The following is a 13,424-nucleotide window of genomic DNA, read 5'->3' on the forward strand; positions in this document are numbered from 1 at the left end:
GTGTCTGATGCCATAATCGAAATGCGCGTTTGCGGTCTCACAAAATCTTATAAACTTCACAGAGAATTCTGAAGGAATGAAATATCACGAATATAAATAACAGTACATCATTATCGTTTAATAGATTCTTATTCAATATTAATTTTTATATCATTCTTTTACTTCAAAAGTACAATTAAAAAATGTAATTTTAAAATTATTACTATAAATGAGTTAATTAAACATTATCTTATCAGGCTTGGTTTTTTATTTTTTGTTACTTAAATGACAATTTTAACCTCATTTAATCTAATAATAATGTAAAAATTATATTTTTCTAGTTATGATTAATCACTAAACTAATGATTTTATAGTGTGATAATTTTAAAAGTTACTGCAAAATTATTAACTTAGTGATGGACCTTAGTTAAAAAAATTTAATTTTTCTATTATTAAATTAAGTCTAACCACAACGAAAACCATGCCAGTGACCAAAAGAGAACTAACTACGAGTACTTCATAAAACTAACTTCATAAAAATCATCATAATTGGAAAAGGATGGTTTAAAAAGAAAATCATCACAATTCAAAAAGGATGATTTTTTTAAGGATTGAAATCAAAAATGACAAAAATGACATTTGAATATGTTAAGAATATATTCTTTTTGATATTATTTGATTAATTAATAATTTTCTATCAAGTTGAAAAATAGTTTTTTCCATTTTTTGAGAAACTTAATTTTTTTAAATTGTATTTTTAAAGTAAAGAAGTGAATTTCTTTGTAAATATGAGAATTCGAAAATATATTAAAGTAACGTATAAATTTATAAAATATTTTATATTGTACTCACCTTGCCGAAATTCGAGAGACCACCGATTTGAGGCACTTGACCGGGTTCATCCGCCGTGCTGCAGTCTGCCCTAACGAACCAACAGGTCAGTAACTCAGTAGTTACAATTGTGAATGTTATGGCGATAGAATTCTCTCTAATCACAGGTCTCCACACGCACCCGTAACGATAACGACAATAGTATTATTCGCAGGACAGCAGCTCGCGGCGAGCCACAATGGCTAGTTCGTAATCATACCACAACTAACTTGTTTCTATTCCGAATGATCTCGGGAATATTCTAGTATGCAACTTCATTAAATGTACATTACACAATAGCGTTCATTAGATACGATAAATGCGTTTGAAGTGAACTTAGAAGTCTCATTATTACTGTCTATTTCGACTTCTTTACGTTTTTTTAAATAGAATAAGCCTAAGAAAACGCTGAATAATTATATACTTAAAAAAAATTAATAAATCTTCATACATATTTTTAAAATAATATTAACATTTATTTATAGTCAGTAAATATTTACTTAATTTAAAAAATGATAGTTTAATCAAATTAAGAATTTTTATACCAAATAAATATATGTTTATATTTAGTAAATATTTAATGTTTTAGAATTATTCAAACAAATATTTATTAAATAATATTTTTACAAATATCAATTAATTAATTTTGTTTAGTATAATTTCATAATAATTTGATTTTTTTTTATAAATCGATATGTATATTATTTGCAATGTTCCTTTAATTCTCAATTTTTCTAATTTTATCTCGGAATTACGAACATTTCTCTATAGTTCATTGATAGGATTAACAATGTATTCTTGTGCAGCATGATGTATTGGTAATTGGATTTTGTGATGTAACGCGCGAGTAAATTACGTCCCGTTGAATGGTTTTTATGCGAAAGAAAACGACCGGTTTCTGTCAACGCCGAGAGAAATAGATTTTCCTAATGTTCTCCCATTTTCTTTAGTATACATTACACATGTCTTTTAGTCACATATCACATTATGTCATCCCAATTCTCCCGGAGCGACTAATCGCGATAACAACTGTCGACGGGGTATACAGACGAAGGAGAGTTAAATATCTTATGTAGATAGGGATTATATGCGAGACATACGACGTGCTTTAGGCGTCAGCTCGAGGACTCGAGGTAATACCACGCTGACAATCGTGCGCATTAGCACCGTATCCCCTAAAGCCGTCACGAATGGAGCAATGATGCGGTGGCAATAATGGTAGCGATAATCGATAACCGAGCCCATAATCGGCCGTCGCGTTGCACTATCCTTCGACTCGACTCGGGAATCGCGGCTACAAGTTTTAGCCACACCGCCGGATTTAATTGCAAACGATGACGACGACGGCGGACACGCGCCATTAAACGTCGCGGCCTCTCCTCTCGTTCAGTTCGAGTGGCCAATACGAAGCTGTACACGGCGCCGTCGTCGAACGTTCCGCCGTATCGAACTTAATCACGTGGGACTCAACGATCGGGCACCTGTCGCACTGCGTAAACGCGATTTCGCGGATTTATGGTCGCTCGCCTGGAGAGGCGCGACAGCAGCAACTAGCTGCATTTTTGTTTGACCGTGCGTCGTAATCGCCCTATCTATCGTGAAATGCCGGTTGTTCGACGGACGCGTATAATATTGCTACAATATACATTAATCCGGACGGGATTTATCATGTTACACGCGAGATTTAATTGCAAAGCAACGGATGAGTAAAGCAGGGATGCATGAAATATAACGGCCGTCGCGGAAATAAATCGCTCTCGGTAACGCTTCTATTGTTGACGATTTTTATTGATGCGGCGTATTTTCGCGTGGCATTTTTCTTAGGCCAGATTAAGGGAATCCTAGAGTAGTTTGTTTTACCGGTTCATGTCTAATATAGTTTAATTCTACCGATTTCTATCGATGTAATTTAATTTTAATTTTGTTTCAATTAAGTCCTTTCTTTTTCTAATTTTAAGAATTAGAAAAAGATGAAGAACAAGTTGAACCGAGACTAACACCTTTAGACTCTGCGTAATGTACATCAAATTTAAAGACATTATATTTGTTGAAATTATTTAATTCTACATACGTCATCTGATGTATATAATAATGTACATATTGGACAAATAGTCAAAATAAAAAAAAATTAGCTGTTTAATATGAATTATTCATCAAAATCCGCATGAATTAAAAAAATTTTGTTAAATATAATTCTCATAAAATCAAGTCTGAAGAGATTAAAGTTAATCTAGAAAGGGGCATCAATAAAATCTATACGATTTACGTGTCATTGAAACATCATCATACTACTATATCAATAACACACGAACAAATTATATATACAAATTTTATAACTAATTAAAAAAAAATTTTTTCATATTAGGTATCTAAGCTTAATTCTAAAAACTACAAAGTACAAAACTTTTATATAAAACAAATATTGTTAAACGATGCCAGAAACTGAAACAAATTATAATTTTCCGATTTTTTTGTTTTTGACATGAAGTCGACCGATTTAAACTACATTATCGTTTATATTTTAATTATGGAAAAGATTTTTAAATCTGTAAAGGTAGTTAAGAAAATATTTATTTAAAAAATAATCGGTAAAAAAAACAAACGACTTTAGAATCCCATTAAATATGCTTGTAGAATGGAGCTGGACGAGTTGATCGCCGTTTTGCGTGTCCCTCATTATACGTCGCGTAATAACGAAGTATTATTCGACGAAATAGCCTGAAATCCTCTTTTATTCTTGGTTACACGGAAATACTGAGAATGTTGTAAAACACGACATTTTAAGTAAACGTACCCTGTTTAAATTACTCTTCGTGAATTACCCTTAATTTGGATAATTTCAAACAAAACGTATAATAAACATGTTGCCTAATTGAATAAAATGCGGAAATTGGTGAGTTTAATCTGGACGTAATCTTTAAATAACAATATTGGATTGCAAGGGAATTGATGCAAAAATTTCAAAATTCATAAATTCATGTTGTGTTGGTTTTGATAAAAATCTCTATTGAAAAAATTTTATGAGGTGGCAAAAAGAGTGTGTTTGGAAGATAAATATAAATCCATTCCAGCCATATACGCAGTAACGTATCAAAATTTATCTATAATAGAACAGCGATTCTTCATCGCGACGTCGTAAAACAGAGCGCAATGTCATAAAATCGGAACCTGAAACCGGGAGGGACATATCGATCAAAGCTCATCTCGTTCGTAGGAGAACGACGTGACAGAATGCGCGATACCTTCGCGATACATCAGTTTGAAAAGCTTTCTGTCGCTTTCGTCTTGCAGCTGTCGAAAAGATGTCTCGTAAAAGTTCACCGTTGCTTCGGCCATTGTTTGTCGCAATATTTCGAAACTCTGCGGCACCAGCTGGGCCGTACAACCTGCGATCTTCACGTAATCCCGCGTTCTCGTTCAATAATTTCTCTATTTCTTCCGAAACAGCTCGACGTGCGGTAGAAAAGGATTGCTCTGAATAACTTCATCCAAGGGTTGGAATAACGTCGTAATTAAATTTTAAGGAAGAACTTTGTTCGTAAAAAATATTGAAACTTTTTCTCTTTTTACTGTACACTCCAGATCAACAGTTTAGACACACTTTTTAAAAATTGACATTTTTGACATTACTCAATCAAATATTCATACACTGAAAAATTTACTTGTGATTGTAATTACATATTACCATAATTGTGGTTGTTACTTAGGACCGTTACTTTTGACAACTTTGAAAACTGGAAGCTTCGAAAGAATTTGAGTCTTCAAAATTAACTTGGAAACTGTCGAAGTTTAAGATGCCTTCGAAACTTCGTAGCTTTGAAGTTAGCTTTGAAGCTTTGTAGCTTCCAAAAATATATTTGTGTGAATAGAAAAAAATATATTTGTAATACGTATTCGTAAATATATTTATATATTCACAAATATATTTTTTATGAAAATATATTTATTACATTATAATTCTATAATTTTGATTTTTCGATACTTCAATCTTCGAAGAATATTAATGCCAAAACTTTGAAACATTGAAGCCTCGAAATTCAAATGTCAAAGTTTTCACAGCAAATTCAGTCCTAGCTATTAAGCTATAACGTTAGTAATATTAACTATATAATATTAACTATAAGTGTTAATAAAATATATATATTAGGTGTTGGAATTAATTCGTAGCGTTTTTTAATGAAAGAATGTTATTTATTTCACATGAGCATTAAAAAATACATTAATGAAAGTACTTCCCATCACTTGTAAAACGCTACGAATTAATTCCAACACCTAATATATATATATATATATATATATATTGTTATATAGATAATACATTGTTATATGAATATTTAAATAAGTAATTCGAAGAATGTATTAATTTTTGGAAGTGTTTCCAAACTTTTAGTTTGAAGAATGTGTATCATTTGTTTCTATTATATGTAGGTACCTACATATATGAGTGCTAGATAAGTTTCTTTGGCTATTAATATAAAAATAAATAAAATGTAATGATAATTGAATATTTCTGTTGAATTAATACTGCCGCAGATTTTCTGAGAAATAAGGGGTGCATACAGACCGCTTACTGAGTACTCTCTGAGCAAAAATTGGCAAAAGAGAGATTAATATGTTTATTTATCATAATATTTGTGATATAAAATAACTTATCTATTTTATATTATGAATAATAAATAAACATATATTAATCTCTTTTTTGCCAATTTTGCTCAATGATCTGTAGTACTGAACCCAAGGATTTTGAAATTTTTTCTGACTGTAAAATGACCGATTTAAGTGGAATATTGTCTATTCACTTAGTTGATTTTACGGAAATTAAAATTTTACAAAATGTTTTGAAATATAAAAATATAAAAAGTATAATCCACAAAGTAGGACGACCTATATAACCGATTCTTCAACATTGCCATTATCGTTTTTTTCAATGCGACCGTGGCTTTGAAAGGCCATACCAGGTAATACCGTAAAACTATGCTGTCCGTGAATTTTGCGGATTACTGCACAAACGCACCGTGGTAACGTTATGCCGTTGATCTCTTATGGTCCGCGCGCGAACTATTATAGGAACTTCAATCCGTTTACGTTAAACGTTTTACTGCTCGCGTTCAAAGCGATAGCTTTTAATGCACGAGAAATGAACGAAACTGTACGGCTTGGAATTACTACCGTCGACCGTTTCGCTCTAGGCAATGCGGATGAAAAGTCCTACCAGCAAAGGCACCAGCGATTGCATCTGCTGCGACGACCTACGTTATTACATGGGTTGTGGTCCATTTTCAGCAGCCGGTAAAATTCTATACTCTAATCACTATTCACGCATCAATGCAAATCGGGTAATATATTTTTATTTCAGTTTCTGACCTGGATGGGGCGGGTCCGTTGTAAATTATTTACATTTTCACTGTTGACTCTTTTTCGCTCGTCGATTACATGGCTGCTGAGTTTAGATCTCGTAATCTTTAGTAAGCGTAACGAATTATTACAAAGCTATTCTCGATTTGAAAAATGAAACGTTCAATTCAAACTTCAATTTTGGCACTTGAAAGTCATCATATGAGTAAACAATTTTTTCTTAACCTTCCAGAGCTCGCGACAGGTTTATTGGATCCACTCAATTATAAATTTTTCTCAGTCAAAAGTATCAAATAATTAAATTTTTTTAAGATTACATCTGCAATTTGAATTGTTTTTATTAAAATATATTTAATATTCATTCTTTTTTATATAAGTTATATTATTTTAGTTTCTTAATTAATAGATATTTATAAATTAATTAATAGATATTTTTTTAACATAAATTAAATGAGTCAAGACTTAGCATTAACTTGTTTCTTTACATCAAAAGAAACACAAATTAAAAATGTGAGATATTACCATGAACGAATTAGGTAAAGATTATTTTGTCAAAAAAAGTGAACTAATTTAACTTTCACAGATTGTCTGCCAAATAGTATTTGTGCTATTCTTAAGATTTTTAAAGAGCTTATAATTCTTTTTCACAAAAATGACAAATTTTAAAGTTACATCGTTTTTATAGATAAAAAGGAAACCTTTTATATAGAACGTTAGAATTAAGGTAGTTTTGGCAATCAAAGTTTGGAGAAGAAATTGTTTTTTTTTAAATTTAATCATTTTAGCTGATCAAGCTAAATACTGACTGTTTTGATATTTCAAATTACATTACTTTTAATGAATTATTACAAACTTGTTATAATTTTATAGAATCAAAATCGTAACTTAAAAGCGATAATTTTTTTAAGGATTGTGAAACGAAAATGTACAAAAATGATATTTAATATTTCTAAAAGTCTATTCTTTCGTTAATATTATTTGTTAATACAATTTTGTTGACTAACCAAATTAGAAAATAATTTTTTCTCTTTTCTGAAAAACTAATTTTTCAAGTTGTCACTTTTAATGTAAGGGAACGAACTATGTAAAGATTAGATAGATTTGGATGTCAGCTCCGAAAGATTAATTCGATTGCATTTACCGCATACGCTTTTAACGCTTTGATTTAAGCGAAATGAGTTTGAATCTGATTTAGAGCTTGAGTTTGTGTACGTATAACGATAAGAAGTAAGAACCTCTAAAGTCTAAGGAAATTGCAGCTTACATGATACAAGTGTAATGGGTTAACGTAACGCGTTGTACTCGTTTCTCGTATTGTGCACCATTTTAGAGCTTGATCGTCGACGTTCTTATTTCTGCGCTGGCACACTCACCAAGGCGTGTTACACGTGTGCGTGAGGGTGAGATACCTGGCGCCCAACTCATACAGCATCCTCAGGACCGCGAGACTCGCTCCAACAGCATGGCCCCCTTCGACTCCTATCAGACTTGCTAATCTAGCCTCTTTGTGCGCCCTCTCGATACCTGTAACCATACATCATAACTTATTTCATGTATCATTTCCTTCCTATCGTCATTATTCATAGCATGAATCTGGAATCTCATCACATTGTGGACTCTTGCTCAGATGGGACGTTGGATCATAAGAGCTCGATAACCCGAATATGAATATGTCGGATGTGTGTTTCAGACAGATAAACCCCGCATGCACTTTTAACCCTGATTGCTGTTTAACATTACGAAGGAGCGACATAAACGAGAAGCTCTCTACGTTTCAGTTCCATCCAGATTTGCGCGTTGTCCATTAACTTTTCTCGGAAGAATAATCTTGCTCTCACGAGCTTTCGCACGTAACGCGAGTGACACGTGAATCTAATAACGGCTGGAACGTCGTTACGAAGTTCCAACTGTACCTCCGATAAGTAATACCGATGGTAAGTGGATCTGCGAAGTTTGCAAATTCTCTTTGCACGACATTGGAAAACAACGACAAAATCGCACCGGAAACAGCGCTTCCGACGGACATACGTACTTATACACCGGAATTGCGTCTGAAACGAAAGTTTCATCAGAGAAAAATGCTTCAGTTATGAACGCAATATCTTTTTCATGATCCCCTTTTGTCTTGCACGATTTTCAGCGTGAACAAGGCGAGTGCAGAATTCAATTACGATGTGCACAATGCGCGATGCACATGGATCATAATTAAACGAGTTTATCCAGAGTCTCCGATCTTCGGATTAATTAAATCTTTCAAATTGCCCGTGATTATCAGGAATGTTTCATCGCGATCGTTAATTACAAAGTGTAAATAAAAGTTAATTAACCCCAGCGCGGTGTACGACGTCCAAAGCCCGAAATCCGATCGAAGAAAAGCTCAGTTTGTGGAATCGAAGCTCTTAATCAGGTAATCGGGCATTTTGTCAGCGTTTCGCGAATTCGATCTGCGACGTTTAATCGCTTAATCGAATTGGACGGCGCGAGATCTGGTTGGCGGTATATCTGGGAATCCAATTTTGCGGTCTGCGTTTTGCGGATTTGATTAAAGCACCCGTTGGACACACGTTGGGAGGAAGGGGAAGGTTCGCGAGGTGTGTCTCGCTGTCAATATGTTTGCGTAAAATTGCACATATATTACGATTTATATATATATATATATTTATAGCGCTTTCCCAGACGAATTCTTGATGGTTACCTACGATACTCCGGCTTTACGGACGAGTTCGTTAAAAGGGGGGAAAAAAAGTACGCAGTGTAATTTATCATCCAATTACAAAGAATTCACGGCAGCTAGGTGGAAGTAATACACTTGACGCCAACGGCGGATTATCGCGCTTCTAAAAATATCGTTCCGCAGCGAGGTAATATCACAAAAGCAGTAACCGGAATACATAATACCCGCGCTGCATCGTTACGATATATACCGGTGTATATTTTTAATACGTTCAACGTGCCTACCGGTCGAACGATCGATAATTGAAGAGCTCATGCAGATAGGGCTTTTTGCATAGGATAAACGTTTTCGGAAATAAATTTAGTTTTATGATTTTAGGACATGCCAATTTTATAATCTTTTATAACTCAAAATGACTACTTAAATTTAAAAAAAAACACACGTACAAAAAATTAAAAAAGCCAAGCACTATTCTTCTAAAGATTAAATTGGTCTACTTCCTTCTTTATGCGAGCGACCCTCACAGCGCTGGCATTGACGAATTATAATTTTCTTCGTACTTGCGAAAGTTTGTGAAACGAAAGTTTGTAAGTAGAAGAGTGCCTGTACTAGAATTTGCATACTTTTTAAATGTATAATCCCGTTTTTAGGACGACAGATCATGGAAGCCATCTTTCAATACGAAAACTTCTGACGTGTCTACACAGAGAAAACGGTTTTATTATAGAAATGTCTGAAAATTTAACTAGATTCATATCTGAAAAGAATTTCATTAAATTGTTAAAATAAATATATACAATGCTTAGGGATGTATCGTCTCGATAAAAAGTAATTGTAATATTTATACTTCCCATACAAATATAAATATTACATATGATAATATTATATTTGATATAAATATTAAATATAAATATAAATATTACACATGAATCAAATGATTAAGATCAATATTATAGTTCAAATAAAAATTTTCTCATTTTATTTTAATTATTTTTTAAAAACATGTTTATTTCTTATTGAAATAATTTTGATATGGGTTTTTTATCTAAATTTTTTTATTTATATTTTTTATTCAGATTTTAAAAATTTGCCACTATATTTTCTATATTACTTTCAAATACGATATCATTCCCTTACTTTAATAGCGACATAATTAAAAAAAATTAAGTTTTTTAGAAAAAAGGAAAAATATAATTATTCAATTTAACAAAAAATTATTGATCAAGTAATATCGGCAAAAGAATATATTCTTAAAAGCATAATCACAATCATTTTTGTCATTTTCCTTATACAACCTTTAAAAAAATTATCTTTTTTGAGTTGTGATGATTTTTTTTAATATTCTACAAAATTATAACAAATCTGGAATAATTTATCAAACGTGACATAATTCGAAATATATCAAAGCAATTTATATTTGCCTCGATCAGTTAAAATAAATAAATTCAAAATAAAATCTTTTTTTTTTTAATTTTAATCACCAAAATTGTTTTTAAATATTCTCTGTCAAAACTCTCTTTTTTATCTATAAAAATGACACAAATTTGTTACTCTTGTAGAAAATATTACAATCTCTTTAAAGAAATCTTAAGAATGACATAAGTGCTATTTGATAAATAGACTGTGAAGTTAAATTAGTTTGTACATATACTTTTGATGATTGATACCTAGAATTTTGACGTAACTCATTTATGATAATAATTTGAAAATCACATTTTTTGAATTGTATCACTTTTTTAATTAAGGGAATGATATAGAAAAATCTATAGTTTGTTCATAATGGTTTCATTTTGTTAAAAATGTATATCCTTGAATGTCAATGATAATGCTGTACAAAATTTGGACAATCTAACAAACATTGAATCTTAATAATTTGATGATCCAACAAAATTATATTTAGACGTATATCTAATCAAATTATTTTTAAATGTATATCTAAATATTTAAATACTCTAGCAAAATCATTCTTTCCGTGTAGATTTAAGATCGTTTTAACTTTGCCTTCTTTAGCTTTCAACGAATTCCTTTCTCCAACTTTTTAACAGCGTAAAGCTTAACGATGGATTTCTTCAGACTACATTTTCGAAATAAATTGCATGTGTCACAAACGAATGTCATTTGTCGCGGCTTTAATTTTTCCCGTTGACGTAGCCGACGATTACGTTGTATTACGGCTTCTCTAATGGACGAATGGACGAAAAAAGAGTGACGCAAATAAAACGCGTGCTGTCGATGGTCACCTGATTTAGTGCGGCCTGCGATTTATACTTTTGCACCCGCCCGCACGTAACGCTGATACATTTGATCCTGCGAGTGTATCAGTTCAGGGTGTCCCTGCACGTACGTATGCACATATATCTCGCACAAAGTGCATGCGAATGTATGTACGTGCTCGCGCTCACGTATATACCAAGACTAGCATTTCGACATTATCGGAGGAGCTACGGCGGGCTCCATGGTTTCAGAACATTCTTCCATTCCTCGTGGAATTTCTCATCTTCCGCGTTCTACTGGAGCCCTTTCTTCCATCTGGCAGATTGCTTCCCCAAAGTGCTATATTTTGTACTTTCTCGCTTGCGAGCTCTCTTCGCGCGAAACCCCCTTTTGCCAGACGGGAAAGATAGCGCACCACCGTGATGTGTAACGTGCATGAAATTTGCATATTTTTAAAAAGACGAGCACGCGTTTGCTTTACGGTGACGTACGATCGTTTGTCTTTCTATCAACGCTCGTATAAATGTACTGCGAGTACAAGCGGAGACAATGCTTCGAGAAATATGAATCGAGAACGGATTGCGCGCATATAAGGTAAAGTACGTGATTTTCTCTATAGCTTCCACGTGTCGAAGGAAAAATGCGGTAGGGGTCATAAATGCAACTTCGAAAATTAAACGTGACTTTTTTCGAGACAGATATACTGGCGAATACCGTGCGAAATTGTTTTCTTCAGAAACGTCACTCGCCGAGGTGGATTCGACACTCGAAAATATCACGCGAAAATGTGAAACAACGTATGTCGGAATTACAACGAGCGTTTACATTTTCCGTGATATATCTTGGCCTTTTTAATCAGCGGTGAAAAAATTCCTGTGACACGTGGAGAGGGAACGCGGGAACGGGCTGTCGGTTTCGTACAATCAGCTGTCCGTATGTATGAACGTACATATGCGTATTTTATGTTCATTTGCATATGGATGTGCACGGCGACATGCAGTCGTCGGCGTTCGGGGTTATCGAACGGAGTACGTTGGTCGGTAGCACCGGACCGACATTTTTCCATTCCAGTTGGAATTTACCATCCGGCGCATCTTTCTCGTGTTCCATCATCTTCCCATCGGATTTGCGTTACGCTTAGACAGCGCGCATTGTGACAGCGGGACGGCGAAATCCAGCAGCAAATATTTGCTCACCAAATATAGGAAATTTTCTAGGAATTCGTCTGACGCGTATACATCCTCGCAAAATAAGACACATTAAAAATAACTGGGAGAGAGAAAGAGAGAGAAAGATGCTTCCTTTAGGCGAACGTTAAGAAAGAGATAATAGCAACTGAGGCAGTGAAAAGCTATGGCAGAAATTTTACATTATTTAAAAATGAAAAAGAATTCGATATATTTTGTTAGAGTGCAGGAATATGCACGGAATTTTCTATACAAGATAATCCCTAATCTGTTATATATTAAGCAAAATTTGCTTTAATCTCTTCCGTTTCAAACTTCTTCGAATAACGCTCTATCAAAGGTTTCATTGAATAAATATCATAAAATATTTAATATAATTTTCATCGATATCGCTTAATTTCGCATTTGATTAAAATATCCATTTCGATTGCCTCGAGTAACTCTATTTATATAATGCTTGTGAAGAAACAAAAGTATAATGACTATTTCCCGTAATATTAAACTTGATAAAACCGTTTCTGTAATATCCGTCTCGTGAATATCTATCTTTTCTTAGAAATACATACGACAAATAAAAATCAATCGATAAAGCGACGCTATTTATCGAGACTTAGTTTTTTTCTTATTTTTTAAATGTTGCAGATTCATCGTGTTGTAATTGCCGTTATCATCGATTTTTTTTCCATGTTTGCATGTTTAAAGAAAAATCTATCAAAATCTCACGTTTACGATATTCATATCAAAACATTATAGTTATAATGGCTGCAAAAATAAATGTAATAATAAAAATGTCTTTAGGAGGGGGAAAGCGAATTTTTTTATTAAATTATATGATATCACAAAATTAACGCAAGAGTGATGGATTTTCTACAATTTCCATTTAAGCTTTAAATCTTAAGTCGTAAGTAATTGATCAATCATATGAAAAGAATTGATTAATCAATTTCTTACGGCTTAAAACTTATAGCTTAGGTAATGAGCTTATTATGGAAAGCGCTTATGAGACAAATATGACATAAACATTTACAAAAATCTCTAAAATAAGATAAGGTCTAAAGCACATTCTAATCCTTTAAAATATTTGACAGATTTTTAATTTTTTCTAATTATCTCTTTTTGATTTTTATCAAAATTTCAATGGATTA

General features: G+C 32.9%; 1 protein-coding gene across 5 annotated transcripts in view; it reads right to left on the bottom strand.

Annotated features, from left to right (window-relative positions):
- The window catches only part of LOC105146940 (dipeptidase 1), a 116,116-nt gene that overhangs the window by 58,060 nt on the left and 44,632 nt on the right, over positions 1–13,424 (bottom strand). For all 5 annotated transcript variants that reach the window (XM_011057599.2, XM_011057598.2, XM_011057594.2 and 2 more), the window contains 2 exons: positions 7,578–7,728; positions 832–901 (listed from right to left, as the gene is read on the bottom strand). In XM_011057599.2, the coding sequence (XP_011055901.1) occupies positions 832–901; positions 7,578–7,728 (221 nt within the window). The remainder of the gene's footprint in view (positions 1–831; positions 902–7,577; positions 7,729–13,424) is intronic.

The sequence above is a fragment of the Acromyrmex echinatior genome, chromosome 1 (genome assembly GCF_024713525.1).
Source record: "Acromyrmex echinatior isolate Ae372 chromosome 1, ASM2471352v2, whole genome shotgun sequence".
Lineage (NCBI taxonomy): Eukaryota > Metazoa > Arthropoda > Insecta > Hymenoptera > Formicidae > Acromyrmex > Acromyrmex echinatior.